This window comes from Micropterus salmoides, unplaced genomic scaffold, assembly GCF_014851395.1.
Source record: "Micropterus salmoides isolate LMB-PRFRI ecotype aquatic unplaced genomic scaffold, ASM1485139v1 Ms_hic_scaffold_5, whole genome shotgun sequence".
Taxonomy (NCBI): domain Eukaryota; kingdom Metazoa; phylum Chordata; class Actinopteri; order Centrarchiformes; family Centrarchidae; genus Micropterus; species Micropterus salmoides.
The window spans coordinates 9,604,714-9,621,824 of record NW_024044237.1 but is presented as its reverse complement, the minus strand read 5'-3'; the positions used below and the strand labels follow the sequence as shown (position 1 = coordinate 9,621,824).

Genomic DNA, 17,111 nt, shown 5'->3' with positions numbered 1-17,111 from the left:
TTGAAATTGGAAATTAGATTATGTTTTCATTAATTAGACCAACTGTGCCTATTTAATAGTCACTATGGGTCTTGTAAGGACCATAGACTATATGACAGCTATAGCGATATTAAAATGATTGACACATAATTTAACTAATTATGATTAGCGCTCCGGGGCGGGACAACTGCTGAGTGGACCAATGAAAACATTTCACTCGGCTCACGCAATAATCAGGAAGTTTTCTAATGACGACAGCGACACGCTCGTTTGTTTTGATGGGAGACGGTGGGAAGGCAGCTGAAACTGTCGAGGAGATGCGAGATGAACTCTTTATCGGAAGGATATCGTGTCATTAGTGTTCTCCAACAAACCAAAATGTACATGTGTGTAATAATATGGCTGCTCCTCCTGCTTCCTCACACACAGGCTCTCGGGGTTGTCCCAAGAAGAGGTAACGAAATAGTCTAGTTTTTACTTAGCAAAGATTGAAAAGATAGCTATCAAAACTTGTGAAAATGTGATATAATATGTGAAGTCTGCTTGGGCATTATGATGAAGAGACTGCTTGTTGCTTGTAGATTTGTAGATTTGACCGGTTTCTGTTAGGCAGTCAGCAAGGACAGTAAATCTCAGTAACTAGTAATTAAGTTAGCAGACGTTAGTGGTTGATGATTGGGATGTTTATTTAGCGGCTGTAGCTAGAGTAAGCTGGAGTTAATTAAATTTTCTCATTGAATGGTGCTTTGTAAGTTTCACTTGTAAGCTAATTGTGTTGAGCTTTATATTTGTTGAAGTGAAACCTGAAAGTTTCTGTTCATCTTTCTTCTGTGGAATTTGTTATCCTCTGTCTCTTGCTTTCATTTAGCACACACTGTACTTGCTTCTGTATTTGCATCTTTAACAGCACCTTGTTCTTGTTTTGTTCTAGTTTCCATTATCATTTTACCCCCACCTGCTATTAAGCTTAGCAGCAGCAACTATGCCTAAACTCTACTACTACAAATATTAGTTTGAAAGCCTTAAAGCAATCTAAAACATTAATTAACTGCGGTTGTTTGCTTTCAGATAGGAGAAATGTCCTTCTCATCATGGCAGATGATTTGCGGACATCATTGGGCTGCTACAGTGACTCTGTGGTAAAGTCGCCAAATATTGACCAACTGGCATCCAAAAGCCAAGTTTTTCTCAATGCGTATGCACAGGTCTGTTGGTGTTTTTAGGTTTTATTGTCTGAAATTGTCCAAGCAGTTCAGTCAATTTGGATGCGAGACTAATTGGATCATATAACCTCATCGAAATGTTTGAAGGTGTATTTTTCTCTCTCAAGCAAGCGGTGTGTGCTCCCAGCCGTACGTCCATGTTGACTAGTCGCAGGCCGGACACCACCAGGCTCTATGACTTCAAGTCCTATTGGAGAGTCCATTCTGGAAACTACACAACTCTACCACAGTACTTTAAATCTAGAGGGTACATCACCATGTCTGTGGGCAAGGTATTTCATCCAGGTAAGATTAATAATATTAGAATAATAATAAGTGGTATGCTGGTACAGCAGCAAACTTAGGAAGTGCTACAGAGACCCTGCTGAATGGTTACCTCTGAAACTGCAGTAAGAACCACAGATTTACTGCTAGTTAATGATGGGCTGCATTTTTCAGAAGAACCCAATGAGGAATTTGTTGTTTACTTGGAAAAAGTCTTGACATTTTTCTGTCTATCCTATTGTGTAGTTCTAACAATGGTAGTGTTGTATTTTCTCTTCTTAGGTATTGCCTCCAACTACACTGATGACTACCCCTACAGTTGGTCCATCCCTGCCTACCACCCAGCTTCATTTAGATATGAGAAAAAAAAGGTATGGAGAGGGAAGAGTATCTCTGACACACTCACAGACATGTCTGACATGTCACAGTTATGTCTGGGTCTGACTTTAATTAAATTAAAAGACTAATGTAGTTTAAAATGATGGCACACCATTCCTCACATGCCTGGTGTACAATTTTGAAAAATCATGACATTAGATTTCTTCATATTTACTGCCATGGCTCACTTCTGACGGTACCTTTTTTTTCACCAGCGGTTGCTGCAGTCCTTGGTCTGTAGAAGACAGTAGAACACGTCACACGTGTAAAACTTCACCTCTCTATCTAAGGCATTGATCCAACTGAATAGTAAAGTAATTTGTATAGACAGTAAATAAAGTGAGACTTATGGTTACAGGAAGTTCAGCAGGTAAAATTTTTAGGTTATTGATAGTGGTCTAACCTTCAAAAACATATTACAAAAATTGTAAAACCAGTAAAGTATAATCTGGCCCATTTCAGATTTATAAGAAATCTAATGAGTACAGATGCAGCAAAACTGTATAATGTCACATTAGTCATACTGTAGCAGAAGTTGGTCTCAAACAAGTAGGGACTGCAAATGAGAATGACCTTTTAGCTAAGTCTGGTACAATACATGTATTGTGCATTGTCCCTGTCAAACAAATAAAGTACATCGATTTAAGCAGATTGTACATTTTGTCCCCATACCACAATGTGGAGGTCTGTAATAGAGCCCTTCATGCCAAATAGAGTTGAGAGCATTCTTGAAGTCAATAAAACAAATGAATTTGTTACCATTTAGGTGTACATGTTTGTTAATTAATTAAGGTATGGGGGGTATATACATGGTCTGTGGTGTGTGAGTTTTGGGAGGAAGCCAATTTGATTTTTTTTTTTCTCAAAATGGATGTTCATCAAGGAAACCTACTATATTTTTATTTAGAATACTACAGAATCATTTAGCCAGACAACTGCTGACACAGATGTCACGGTAGTTACTAGTGTCTGATTTGTCCCCAGTCTTATAAATGAACATCCTGACTGTAATACGATATTGAACAACTTCAGCACCCCTCCCTGCTGGCTGCTGTATTTGCGCTGTGCTGTAGGAGACGCCGTCCTTCAGATGAGACGTTAAACCGAGGTCATGACTCACCATGGTCATTAAAGATCCAGTGGCACTTATAACAAAAAGTAGAGGGTGTCCTGGCAAAATTCCCAACCTGGCTCTCCATCTGGACACCTCTATGTTTCTTGCCCTCTCCACCCCCAGCTGATGAGTGGTGAGCACTCTGGTGCACCCAGGTAGGTGCTACACATTGGCGGTGGTTCAGATTAGTTCCCCCCCTTCACTCTAAAGCTCAAATATTATCTAAGATAAAGTATATCTTTAGCTATATAAATGTAATCCATTATTAGTTTGTTTTTAATTCTTTCTGGGTATAATTTTGGTCATATATATTTTTGTTTAAAAATTTCATTGTATCCAATGCACATGGCTGGGTTGCGTGGTTGGCTATGTTGTTTTCTAATTTTCAGGTCTTTTCTGATTGTCTTGCATTCTTGTTCAAACCATTTGTTAGCGTTTTAAAAGTGTAGTAGTGAATGCACCAGACAGTGACCATTAACCTTTTCAAGTGATTCCTCCTTACCAAATCATCTGGTAGTTTTCAGGTCTGAATAGAAATAGCTGTGTCAACTCAATGTGAACTTCCAGGCGTCAGCTGATCAAATGAGGCCAACAGAAGCCCTAAAATGTAGATTTCGGCAGGAACTGCTCATAAACTCTTACTTGTAATAATTTTTATAAAAACCTTGTTTCTAGATGTGCAAAGGAGACGATGGCAAACTCTACGCCAACTTACTGTGTGCCGTGAACGTGACGGAGCAGCCTGGGGGAACCCTCCCAGACATGGAGAGCACAGACGAGGCAGTGAGGCTACTGAAGAGTCGGGTCAGCAATGATGATCCTTTCTTCTTGGCAGTGGGTTTTCACAAACCACACATACCCTTCAGGATACCACAGGTACATGACTTAATATCAGCACCTTTAGGCCCTTTACACTGCTTGAGATGTAACGTACCTAATGGTTAGATAACAGTTAAATCAACAGTTGTATTTTGAAAACCAGTTTTGAAATTAGGGGTAGTGTCATAGTGACTACTTGATCTACCAAATAACCACCAATTTTAGAGCCAAGGGCATGACTTAAATACGCAGTTTGTTGGTATTGAAGAGTGCTGAAAAGTGCCAGCATGGCTTTTTAACGGATTTAAAAAAAATGATGTTTGGTGTGTATAAATGTGATAGTGTAAGATATCTTATGCGATTTGGCTATGTCTAAGAAAGATTATATCAACTCCATCAAGCCATTCCACAGATTGCCTTTGGCATTCAGGTCAGGCTTTAAATGGCCAGAACATCCCGCTTGTTCTTTGTAAGCTGCTCCATGGTAGCTTTGGCCTTGTGCTTCGAGTCATTGTCCTATTGGAATAGGAATTTCCCATCCATTTTCAGTCTTTTCGCAGGCCGCTCCTACAGAATCTTCCTGTATTTGGCTCCCATCCATCCTCCCTTTTTAATTTTGACAGTTTCCTTCTTTAGATGGAAAAACATTTTGAGAAACTGCTTTTTCCTTTGCACCCTCCAGACTGCACTTCCAAACAGAAGGGATCTTAAAGGCATTTGGTTATTCCTGAGAGAGTTAAGTGATGCTTCAGTAAATTCAGTAAAGGGTGTTTACTTATCAAACCGAGGGGTGTATTCGTATTCTTTCCACTGTATCTTTTGGCTAACTTTTCTCCAGCAAGCTTTCAGATTCATATTTTTCTCATTCAAGCATTTTCTGAGATATGAATCAAATTAATATGAGCCCTCCCTTTAATGTACCTGTTCCAAAACATGTTGCTGTAGATGTGTAACATCCATTTATATTTAGTGGCCAGAAAAAACCTTGATGTGATAATAACCTGCTAGAACAAAGGTAATTTGTTAACACTGTTTTTGAATCACCTGGGGAAAATGCTTGATCTCTGTATCTGCCCGCTGTATCTGAGCCACAAATTCGAACCATTGTGTGGCATCATTGTTTATTTACACAGGCCTTTACAGTGCAGTGTAAAAGAGCAATGTATGGCAAATTATTCTCCCGTCAGATGATCCCCTGCTGTAGATGTGTAAACAGCATCTGTATGCTCTTTTGTGCAATAACAGCCCACATAAATACACTTGAAAAGATAATCATTCACCGTCTCTTAAATGCTGTGTGCTAAACTTTGGACATCTTAAATACATTTTGTGACTCTGACAGTGACTGCATAAACTTTCAGTACTGTGGATGAGCTGCTGATAAGCATCGGTGGTCATGCACATCTAATGTGAGCTACATGACTAGATAATGCTGTGAAGAGCCCTTGTGAGCCCTTGAGGTCGGTACTGATGATGATATTCAAATAACAGAAATCTGATTACTTATCTATTGGCCCAATATTCATTTCCCTATCTGCATTAAACTGATATTTGCTGTCTAATCAGAATAACCTTATTGAAAACCCATGGATTGAAGATCCACAGGTCAGCAGACAAAATACAGTGACTTTAATTGGCTTTGCCTGACCGCAACTACACTCACCGGCCACTTTATTAGGTACACCTTGCTAGTGCCGGTTGGACCCCCTTTTTGCCTTCAGAACTGCCTTAATTCTTCATGGCATACTTTCAACAAGGTGTTGGAAACATTCCTCAGAGACTTTAGTCCATATTGACATGATAGCATCACACAGTTGCTGCACATTTGTTGGCTGCGCATCCATGATGCAAATCTCCCGTTCCACCTCATCCCAAAGGTGCTCTGTTGGACTGAGGTCTGGTGACTGTGGAGGTTATTGGAGGACAGTGAACTCAATGTCATGTTCAAGAAACCAGTTTGAGATGATTTAAAGCTTTGCATTATCCTGCTGGAAGTAGCCATCAGAAGATGGGTACACTGTGGTCAGAAAGGGATGGACATGGTCAGCAACAGTACTCAGGGAGGATTTAAACGATGCTCAAAAAAAAAGTACTAAGGGGCCCAAAGTGTGCCAAGAAAATATCCCTCACACCATTACACCACCACCAGCAGCCTGAACTGTTGATACAAGGCAGGAGGGATCCATGCTTTCATGTTGTTTATGCCAAATTCTGATCCTACCATCTGAATGTCGCAGCTGAAATTGAAGAAGTCCACACAACTTCTGCTCACTGGATATTTTCTCTTTTTCGGACCATTCTTTGTAAACCTTAGAGAGGGTCATGTGTGAAAATCCCAGTAGATTAGAAGTTTCTGAAATACTCAGAAGCCCGTCTGTTCATGCCACGTTCAAAGTCACTTAAATATCCTTTCTTCCCCATTCTGATGCTCGGTTTGAACTTCAGCAGTTGTCTTCATGCCTAAATGCATTGAGTTGCTGCCATGTGATTGGCTGATTAGCTGTTTGTGTTAACAAGCAATTGAATAGGTGTACTTAATAAAGTGGCCGGTGAGTGTATTCTGCTTGTGGAGTTTCTGAATTCACTCACTGGGATGCATTATACAGTTCACTTAGCCTCCAGCTACTAAGTGAACACACATGGCTGTCCATGTGGAGTGGAAAAGTCATTGTCCTCCTGCGAGAGGCAGTTTTGCTTGAATGTGTTGCTGTGGACATCTTGGACATAAACGGATCCAAGATTTTCAGGAGACAAATTATCAAATGATGCCTGCGAATGAATGCCAGTGTTAACATGGAGGAGAGAGCAAGTCGGGACCAGAAGACAAGAGGAAGGAGTGAGGAATAAGTGCACATGACTAGGGTTCATTAAGCTCCCAGAGAATTAAAAACCCTCTGAGCATTGATGTTTTAAAAATACACTGCATTTTATGAAGGGAAAGCCCAAAGATACACCCATCAAGGAGCTAGTTTTAATGTGGGGCTGTGTATTTAAAACCTAGGAGGAGACGAAAGAATGGGAACCTTGGAAAGCTAAAATTGAGAGATGCACACTGTATGTGAAGTGAATTTAATGAGGACCTGTCTAGATATATGGGGGATCCAATTCGGCATAAATGAGGAAGAGAGTATGATGAAGTGGAGGTTGAATGAGAGCAGAGACGGGCGGAAATGAGACGCATGTCAGCATGCTGAAGAGATTTCCCACAAACTATAAATTGAGACGTGTTGAATGAGAGCAGAGACGGGCGTGATTTACACCATGCTGTCTGCACATACAGCGATCTCTGCTCAACTCAGTCAAAAAATGCAGTTTCTGGAATGATGTAAGTCGATAAAGACATGTGCAATACTCGAGTGTCAGAGGTCTAACTTCCTTTATGGCTGTAAGGAAAGGGGGATCCCTGTCTGCCGTAAATTGACAATAATAACCAGGTCTGTTTAAAAAAAATAAAAAATAAAAATCTCAATAGCCCCAAGTTAGTGCTGCATTATCAAGGTTATTAGAGGCAACAGTAAATATCTTAGCAGTAACAACAATATAGGTAGGTAGGTAATAAGGTAGTGATTTCACAATACTAATGGTGTAATATTAGGATTGTACTATTGCAACTTCACACACGATCATCTGTAATTACAGAAAATAATGGAATTCCTCTTCCTTAACCAAAGTTCAAACTCCAAACCTTCATCTTTTGTTTTTAAAGTAATACCTTCAATATTTTTACTTAAAACACAAATACTGTAGTAAGTTTAATGCAATAGCCATAATCAGAATGGGAAAATGCAAGCAGGCAAACTTTTTGTAATCTATATAGCACTGAAGTGCAGACAGAGACACAGAAGACAAATACATGAAGGAGAAGTGTGCAGGCCATAAAATTAAAGCTGTAAAATCAAGAGAAATAAAAACATGGGTTTTAGATGCTTCTTAGAGATGTGGCTGATTTGGCCTGTCTGAGAAATGGTAAGAGCTTGTTTCAGAGTGAAAGAGGAACAAACGGCAAAAGCTCCCATCACATTTTGTTAAACAGCCACAAGTCCCGGCTGTGAAGGCCTGAGGCTGTGAAGGCCTGAGGCTGTGAAGGCCTGAGGCTCCTCCCAGAGGTCAGAAGAAAATATAATACATTCAATAATAAACTGTATGTGATGTAATAAAAGCATGGATGGCTGTTGGTAGACTTATTTTTAGCATTGTTTCATGGCAGAAAAATGGGACCATAGCATTGTGGGTAAACAGGACAGTTAAATTTAGATAATTTAAAATAACTATTAATAGTATCTGGGCCCAAGAAAATAACTTCTGTTGTCACAAATCAAATCCACCTGTTATGTAAATTGTACCTGGCTTTATTTAACATAGTTTAAAAGTTGTTGCTTTTATATTCTAGGAGTACCTGAGTCTGTATCCCATAGACCAAATGACTCTGGCTCCTGACCCCAATGTCCCTGAACTCCTTCCACCTGTGGCCTACAACCCCTGGATGGATGTGAGGAAGAGAGATGATGTCCAAAAACTCAACATTAGTTTCCCCTATGGACCAATTCCTAAAGACTTCCAGGTATGATCTGGCTGCTCTCAACACTTTTAAAACATTTATAATTTGGTTCCCATGTTGCTACTCCCTGAAATATGCGCTAATAATATTGTGTGTCTTGCGTTCCAGCTGCGGATCCGTCAGCACTATTACGCTGCTGTGTCTTATATGGATGCTCAAGTTGGACGGCTGCTTAGCACTCTTGATGAGCTGCGGTTGACTGACAGCACTATGGTGGTGTTTACCTCAGATCATGGTTGGTTGACACACTGTCAGTTTTCAGGTGCACACAAGTTCAGCATTTGAGGGAGATTTTACTTGTTTTTTTATGTAAACATTACAGAGTTTTTGCTTGTCTGTTTCTCCACCAGATGGCAGTGGCGTAACAGCATATTGTGCCATTACCTCCTTCCACAAGTTCGGTCTCCTCTAAAAACCTGGCTCTTTTTTTTTTTTTTTTTTTTTTTTTTTTTTCACTACCTCCCTTTTTTTCAAAACTTTGTGACTTGGAAACTCAATTTCTTTTAATGTCTCCTTCAGTGGAGGATGCTAGAGTGAATCCTTTCCATGACTGTTTGATATATATATATCCAGTAAAGCTCAATCAAATGCCATCTTTTTTAAATGGAAGATGGCTGGGGAAAGACATCAGTGAATGGGATTGCCTCAAACCTTTCTGTATCTAAAATGTTATTTGTATGATATAGATTTACAGTTTTTCGTTCTCTTTTTTCCCTTCCATCTGTCGTTTTGAACTAACATCTTCAATAATCTCTTGTTACAGGTTGGTCGTTAGGAGAACACGGCGAATGGGCTAAATATTCAAATTTTGATGTGACAACACGCGTTCCTCTCATCTTCTACGTTCCTGGCTTCACCTCACTCGCACGTGATCGGCTGGGAGAGTCTACATTTCCCTTTATTGATGTCCTCGCCCAGTCAGAGTTCAGCTTTAAGAGTAAGACATGAAGAACAAACTATTCTTTTATCATTTAATAGCACCTTGCAGTTCAAGTCAGAAAAGGGAACTGAAGTCTCATTTTTGGTCCTAATTCCTCAAATAAACCTTGTTAAAACATGTATTATTATGCCAACTCGGCTTTAATGAAGTCTTTGATATAGAGCTCCCAAACGTATTTAGACAGGGATCCACTTTGATATTTTACCTCGGACAGTTTTCACTCCAAGTGCAAATGTTGCAATGATGATGAAATTTCAGAGCAGAGCTTCTTATAAATTTTAGTGGCTATATAAGACTTTCTCTAATTGGCTGACCACTCTCTCTTCCAGATGACCAACTTATAAGAAACATCGTGGAGCTGGTAGATGTTTTTCCTACCGTCTCTTACATGGCCGGCCTCAAAGCTCCTGAACCTTGTCCTGATGTTTCTTTTCGGGTATGAATGGATGAAAGTTAAATCCAATTATTGTATCTAGTAGTTTTCACTTAAGCTATGCACCTCAAGCTATGATCATACTTATAAGCAAAGTTTACTCATTCATTGGCAGAGGTGACATGGCTGTAAGGAAGGCAATTGTCAGTCGGTCTGTTGGTTGGTCCACCCTCTTTGGTCCAGTCTGAAATATGACCGCAACTGTTGGATTGATTGCTATAAAATGGTGCCTAGAGGATGAGTCATAATGACTTCTGATCCTCTGACTTTTCATCTGGCGCCATCAAAACACTTTTAATTTGTTCAATACTTTGCTAATTTCTGACAGATGTATCTTCCACTTAGTGAAAAGTATTACGCATCAAATGGCTGGCAACAGGGCTCATTTCAAAAAGAGCTTCACAACATTGGTTTGCTTTACCTTGTTAACAAACTGTTACAAATATGTGACACAACAAAAGGGCTAATTCAGGTATTAAAAGTCTGACTCTAAATGTAATACTCTGTAACACTGACTGAACGCCTTGATATTCTGTAATCAACTTCCTTTGGTCTTTAGTTGAAACCATGTTTTCATGTCATTTTTTTGTATTTTTTACAAATCACACTGCAAGAACGGAACTGAGACCTTTCAGCCGTCTTTGTACCGTCTGTTCCAATGCCGTTGTCTTGAGATTGTCAACCAAAATGAATCGAGATGTAAACACCAATAAACGGGCCCTGACACGCCTGAGATGAATGTGATCTAAATGACTCTGACATTCCTTTCCTTCACTCTTGGGCCTGTTTTCTTGCTTTCAGGAGGAGTTGTGTACAGAAGGAGAGAACCTGGCCTACACCTTCTGGCACCGAGAAACAGGAGTTGAAGAGGAAGCCATAGCTTTTAGCCAGTACCCTAGACCTGCTGATACACCACAGGTACCTGAGACGGGAGTGTTTAGAAAAGCAAATGAAAAGGCTTTCATGAGCTGTCTAAAGTTTAAATTGTGAGTTTTCTGCCAGCTAGCAGGTATATTTGTTTAATACATATATCACACTGTTGCTTTTAATGAATGGTTTTTCTAGTTGCATTTAAAATGACAAAATCTGTGAAGGTCGGGAAAGTCCTCTTTACACGACTGCCGCTCTTTGACCCTCTGCATTGTGTGCTTGGCTCATTGCTGCCTGCTGCAAGGTCTCTGGATGAACACATCCAGATGAGTGGTGCACCTGCTGTAGGTTAATTTCTGTACGGAGCAGTTTGGCAGCCTGGCATCAGCTCATTGGCTGGCTCGCAGGATGAGTTGGCAGCTGTAGATCTACAGCACTGCAGAAAGCATTTTACAGTTTTAAGATACTTTTATAGTTCAATGTTCTTCTATTAGGTGAACTCTGACCTCCCTGACCTTAATGACATAAAGGTCATGGGGTACTCGCTACGCTCCTGGGACTATCGATACACTCTCTGGCTGGGATTCAACCCTAAAACATTTCAGGTTGGTGTATTACATACCTCTCTTATCTTCTGTGTGTGTGTGTGTGTGTGATGGATCCATCCATCTTGTCTGGCACAATATGTTGGAGACATTTTCCATGACAGTAACAGATTATATTTGTCAATCATCCATCTAGGTTAATGTGTCCGATGTCCATGCTGGGGAGTTGTACATGTTAGCAGACGATCCTGCTCAGGACAAGAACATCTATAGTGACTCTGACCCCAGTGTGATAATGACAAAGATAGCCAGCCTGCCTCACGTAAGCTTGAATTCATTTTAGGAATATACCAATTTTCTACTCAACTATTCATTCATTTACTTGTTTACTTCTTTTCTGACTTGTGGTTGTCATCCAGACTGAGAGTCTGCAGATGCGAATGAGGCTGCAGCTCCTCTACCTCACAGCAGGGATGAAAACAAGTAGAAGGAAGGCGTGATGACGAGAATAAAACACAACAGATGGACGGACAGTGACGAGGACAAAGGGAAGATGGATGGATGGAAAAACTTTAGAAAGGGAGAATGCCTTGAGTATTTCTTATATAATGCATACTTGATTCAGTATTATGTGGTATCACTGTTAGTCTTTCATGCTCGTGTTCCTTGTTAAGAAGTCATTGGCAGACAGCTCTGAGTCCAGCACATGAGCAAAGTGAAGAAGAAAGCACGTGTACTGTTTAAGACATTTTAAAGAAATTTATGTTTTAGTTTTTTTTTTATTTCCACTGTTATCGTTATCACAGGTTATGTTTCACACCTGCGAATGACACCAGTGTAAACTTGATTAATCACTTGTGAGAAGTGTCCATCTGATTTTACATGACTCCAATATTAGCAGCCAGGTTTTTGATAATCTACAGCAGTTCAGAGAACAATAAGATATTTGGGGAAATCAGCTCATTTGCTTTCTATCGGAGAGGAAGATGAGCAGCTCGGTGCTGCTCTCATGAGGCTAGCCTTCTAGCTAGCAGGCGCTTGGTTTAGCATTAAGACTAGAAGCAGGGGGAAAGAGCTGGCCTAGCCATTTAAAGCTTGAACTTTTTTATCTTTGTTTAATGTGTGCAGAACTGACTGTCAGCAGAAATGACAAGTTTAAGTTTCCAAGACCTGAGTGCGCCCGGGCAGAATGTTCCAGCACTTAACCCCCCATAAAACCACAGCTTGTCAACAACTTGTACAAACAGAGCTAAAACATGTTAATAAGTAATATTAAGGGGTTCTGACTGGAGTTACTTATAAGTGTTACTAGACCCAGGCTAGCAGTTTCTCTCTGCTTCCAGTCTTTATGCTAAGCTAATTGCTAGCTGGCTCATATTTAGCATACAGACATGAGTGTGGTATAGGTCCTCTAATGTGACTCTGGGGGCAAATCAAATAGCATATTTCCCTAAATGTGACACATCTAACTCCCAAAGAACACACATCTGAGCAGCTGAACCAGGCAGCCTTTTTGTCAGACAACTTTACTTAGAAGCATGGACTCCTGAAAGACACGTCTGATTGGCTGTGACCGTACTGGCTCCTCTGTGAAAATCCTTACATCACATTTTACAATCCGTTTTCTGCTAATATGTCTTTTCATCTTAGGGAATATTGAGGAAACCTGAAGAATTACTCCTTTTGGCTAATAGCAACACCAGTTTCTCTTTTTGGAATAAGTGCTCTTGGGTATACTATTGATCATCCAGTCTGCTTCAAGTGGAGGCCATTCACCTGAAAGTACAACAGCTAAAAGGGACTTGCTCAGTTTTGTACTGTAGTGTTAAACAATATGACATTTCTATTTACACAAGATGTCACTAGCAGCTATTTACCTCCCTCCTTGTAAACAGCCAGTTCAGATCAATTTGTGGACCCAAAATGAAGTGAGTAACAAGCACCCATAATAATTCAATGCAAATGAAACGGAGTGTTGCTACGTTTTACTGCTGTTCCAAGCATGAACATTTTGTGCTGTGGCAATTTAGAAGAAAGCAATTTCAGCTTGAATTCCAGGGCCAACAATGAATCGAGGGGATGTGGTCTGTCAACTTTTATTGTAGGCTGCACTGGCTTCATGTTAATGGGATATAGATGAATCATGTCGTTTTATCATGTTGGGATGTTGACGATGTCTTAAGATGGAATTAGCTAATTTTTGTATTTCTGCCTCTCTTGACCTCATTGCATTTGTGCTGTTAGCAGGTGTCCGTGTGTCATGTAACACATTTAACATAATGGAAAGTGGATATAATTTAAACTGTCCATACACACACTGACAGTGGTAAAAAATTAGCTTATCCTTGAGTTTGGTTGCGTCAGAGCAGCTTGGAGTCTGAGCTTCAGTTTTCTGAGGGGAAAATAAAAAATAAATGCTGCAGAAATAATTCAAATCTCTAGCTTTGCAAGGACACACTGTTAATATATTAATGTCTGTTTCGATTGGTTTCTAAGAATTTGCCAGCAAAAGTTGACTGACTTTTTTGGTAACTTATGATCACAACCTCCTCTAGTTTGTTTGTGTCTGTATTTTTGTGTGTGCCAGCGTGTGTGCGTCCTGTACACTTTGCTGCCTGTACGTACACACCCCATCACTCTGTTATTGTAAAGCTGCAGAGTAGTGAGGGAGCTCCTCAGGGACTTCTCCAGTTTTCTGTCCTTCCTTACTCTGTCATTTCCCTCCATGCAGGCGCCTCGCTCTCTGGCACTGGAAGAATTGGGACCGAACTGAACCTTTCCTAATTCGTGCACGATTCCACAGAGTCAATCTCTCCGGACAACACAAACGGTTAAAAGCCTTGTAATTGCATTTTGAAATATAGCATGAATTCAGTCTCATGCCTTTAGTTTTTTTTGTTTTTTTTTACCGTTTTCAATTTCCAGGCAATCATGCAGAACCATGTGTAGAACTCAGCTTGAAGTGAAGTCTGTATGCTACAAATGAAAAGTCAAAAATATCCAAAAGACCAGGGAAGCACTTGACATCTCTCCCCTGCCAATTTCACCTTTTCTAATAATTTCTTCTCCTCTTTTCATTCCATTTATCTTCCTGTCTTTTGAACACATCAACATTCATATTGGCTCATCAGTTGCAGTCGTACATTTCTTTATGATCTTTTTGTAACTTTGTAACTGTATAATGGATAGTTAATGATTAAAAGCATTTGCAAAGTATCAGCAAAATTTACAGTACACAAGAACACAATATTCCAATATCAATCATTTTTGCATCACATGCTATGAAATCATGTTATATTTATTAAACGGATTATATATAAATTATGTTATATTTTTTTCAGGAACAGTCAAAATCACAAGGCACCTTAAATTGACATAGCAAACTTGTTAGCATAGCAAACTGTTACCTGTTCACACATCCAGAAAGTTTCTTATTTACACCAGCAGAGCAACGTTGGTATTCATTTAGGGTTGTGTTCCTGTCTACCTGGTGAAAGTAAGTCCAATATTCACTTTTAGCTCTGTTTTTGGTCTCCACCAGCCACCACCTGAGCGAAATAGGCTCTGTAGCCACTTAATGCTACGTTCACCGGACAGTTGCAAACTTTGTCTGTCTGCTGCTTGGTGCTAGGCAGGTGGTGGACAGTGGGTTTATCAGAGCTTTTTCAGCTTGATTGTCATTGTCATGTTTTGAAATGGAGGTCTGAGTGCAGCTCTAACGGCTCTCTTCTACTCTGCCTGTATTCATGTCAGCTCATATTTCTGCCTCAGTAGTTTTATTGGATCAATATTTATCATCACAAGCAGTGATCTCTGACCATGATTAAATTGATCTAATAGCAATTACATTACCTACTGTGTACCTGCTGTTCTTTCCCTCTGTTCCTCTGCAGCTGCCCTCTCATTTTCTCCCCCTCTCTCTCTTACCTGCTCCTTGTCTCCAATCCACTCTGTATTTGTCTTACTCTCATTGTCTATCATTATGTTTCATACACTAGTAATCGCATTACTGTTATGGGCTCATATTGTGGCAGGTCACACTGTCTTTCTGTTAACGTTGGCGACATACGCAATTACGTTAGAAAGAGGAGAGTGTGTGTATGTGTGTAAAAACCGCTTAGCTCAGCTGCATCATGACTGGGGCTTGTCTCAAGGGGGTGTGTGTGTTTATTGTGTGTGGATGAATAGTCAACACTGTAGTGTACTTGAAAAAGTGTCTCCAGAGTATTTTCTCAGAGGAGCTGTTTTTCACCAGAAATGCTCTTCAAAATTAATTTTGTATACTCGGCTGTCTCCTCCTTGTGAGGCTACTAAGCTGCTTACAGTATTTTATTTGGCCAATATTTACATTGTAGAGATGTTGTAAGAAAGTTACAGAATACCATAGGTAGTAGCTTCATATGAGATTTTACAGTCAGTAAGCTTCTTTACAATAATGGACTGAGGTACAATGGTCTGCATTTGAATCTGAACATAACTGGAACATTAAGTCCCATTGCAACCTGTAGCACAATGTCATAGTTGATATAGAGAAATGAAGAATATGGTTTTTAAACAGACACAGAATGGCTAGTGAATTAGTCCACAGTGTGATGAGGTTTGTGACAGAATAAATGTTGGAATATTGATGTTAAAAACAAACCTTTAAACATGATTTTAGTTTTATGCTATATTTGAGCTTCAAAAATGGATCTGTATTAATTAGCTGTTATGTTCGATTGTATAGATAATAATTGTCCTAGTAAGCCACATCAGCTTATATAATGACAGGCCCCTACACTGGAACACCTAAATGGAATGCAGCCATAATTACTATTAGTTGATATTACAACATGTATACTGTGAGTAAAGGTCTATAATAGCAGCTGTATTCAGTTGTTAAGTGTATGCTCCTGCAGTGCTTATTTCTGAGCCATTTCTTGTACGTGCTTTACTTTTACATAGTATCTGGAGTACTAAACCTGCCAACGATAGCACAAGCTAGTAGAGGAGCTCATAAAAGTGCAAAATATTTTAATGGCTATTTCCTCAAAGTGCTAGTGAGAAACTATTTACAGAAGAAATACACAGTAAAATATATAATCTTCATGGGTAACACTTAAGCTGAACACCAATTTATTGTTGCACCCCTACAATATTTTCAGACTCACAATGGGCAGTTAAAACAAAATCTAAATTGAAGCAGCAGAACCAGAGATATCATCTCTTTCATTTCAAATATCCTTCTTTTTCTTGTCAAAACCTGCTGTCTATATTGCCCACAATGCAAGTTGACAGCTGACAGTTCAGCTGGAGCAGCTACTAGCTGCTAATGTAAACTTGTAGTTTTCAGCCCCAACTGACACAGACTCAAGGGACATCACATGAGGACATTTGCTAGACATCGTGCAGCTCCCTCTGGAGCTAAAAAAGGCTTTATACATATTCAGTAGAACTCCACAGGACCTGTAAACATGAAAAATGGATACAACAAATTAACAAGAAGATGAATTAAGTAAGCAACTTTCCCAAATTGCTGAATAATTCTTAATAGGTGCTGTGAAGTTTTTTAGCTAGTGTACGCAAGCGAGCATTTTTACTTAAAATATCTGCCTCCTTCCGCTGGACATGACGCCAGTGAAAGCAGAGAGACTTGGAAACAGTTGCCTACTTGGGCAGTTTGCCTTCTGTTTTGACCCCTGACAGTGGGAACATGTTGGAAATTTGATACCACAAAATGCTTAATATGCATCTCCTTTATTAGCAGGCTATTGTGTCTTTTTGTACTCTGTATTAAGCCACTGTGTTTTATCTCTTTAAACATGCCTGTTCTTCTCTGCACTACTGTCCGCTCTGACCCACAATGTAGACATCTGTATCTGCAGGGCACGTGGAGCATCAAGGAAGCAGCCAATTAGAAGCCAGACAAGATGTGATATGTTGGCTGTGAAGCCAGTTTAATCAGGAGTCATTCAATTAGAGCTGACGAGCTCTGCCCTTGTTAGCCCC

The 17,111-nt window shown here is 39.8% G+C and overlaps 1 protein-coding gene across 2 annotated transcripts; it reads left to right on the top strand.

Annotated features, from left to right (window-relative positions):
• Positions 1 to 215: 215 nt before the first annotated feature.
• ids (iduronate 2-sulfatase) lies at positions 216 to 14,974 on the top strand. Of its 2 annotated transcripts, XM_038698679.1 has the most exons (13): positions 216 to 433; positions 1,048 to 1,184; positions 1,310 to 1,487; positions 1,749 to 1,837; positions 3,634 to 3,834; positions 8,168 to 8,338; positions 8,444 to 8,570; positions 9,099 to 9,272; positions 9,605 to 9,711; positions 10,510 to 10,626; positions 11,073 to 11,183; positions 11,320 to 11,445; positions 11,543 to 14,974. In XM_038698679.1, exons 1-13 carry the CDS (start codon positions 304 to 306, stop codon positions 11,621 to 11,623), a joined length of 1,749 nt encoding a protein of 582 aa, XP_038554607.1. In that variant the 5' UTR covers positions 216 to 303; the 3' UTR covers positions 11,624 to 14,974. The 2 variants fall into 2 exon arrangements, with proteins under 2 accessions (XP_038554607.1, XP_038554608.1); XM_038698680.1 differs by lacking the exon at positions 216 to 433 and having other exon boundaries at positions 1,314 to 1,487.
• The last annotated feature ends 2,137 nt before the right edge of the window (positions 14,975 to 17,111 follow it).

Excerpts from the sequence above, each read along its gene's own strand:
- ids (XM_038698679.1), top strand. The coding sequence starts at position 304 with ATGAACTCTTTATCGGAAGGATATCGTGTCATTAGTGTTCTCCAACAA. Across the intron at positions 1,488-1,748 it reads GGGCAAGGTATTTCATCCAG|GTATTGCCTCCAACTACACT; the intron begins GTAAGATTAATA and ends TTCTCTTCTTAG. Across the intron at positions 8,339-8,443 it reads CAATTCCTAAAGACTTCCAG|CTGCGGATCCGTCAGCACTA; the intron begins GTATGATCTGGC and ends CTTGCGTTCCAG.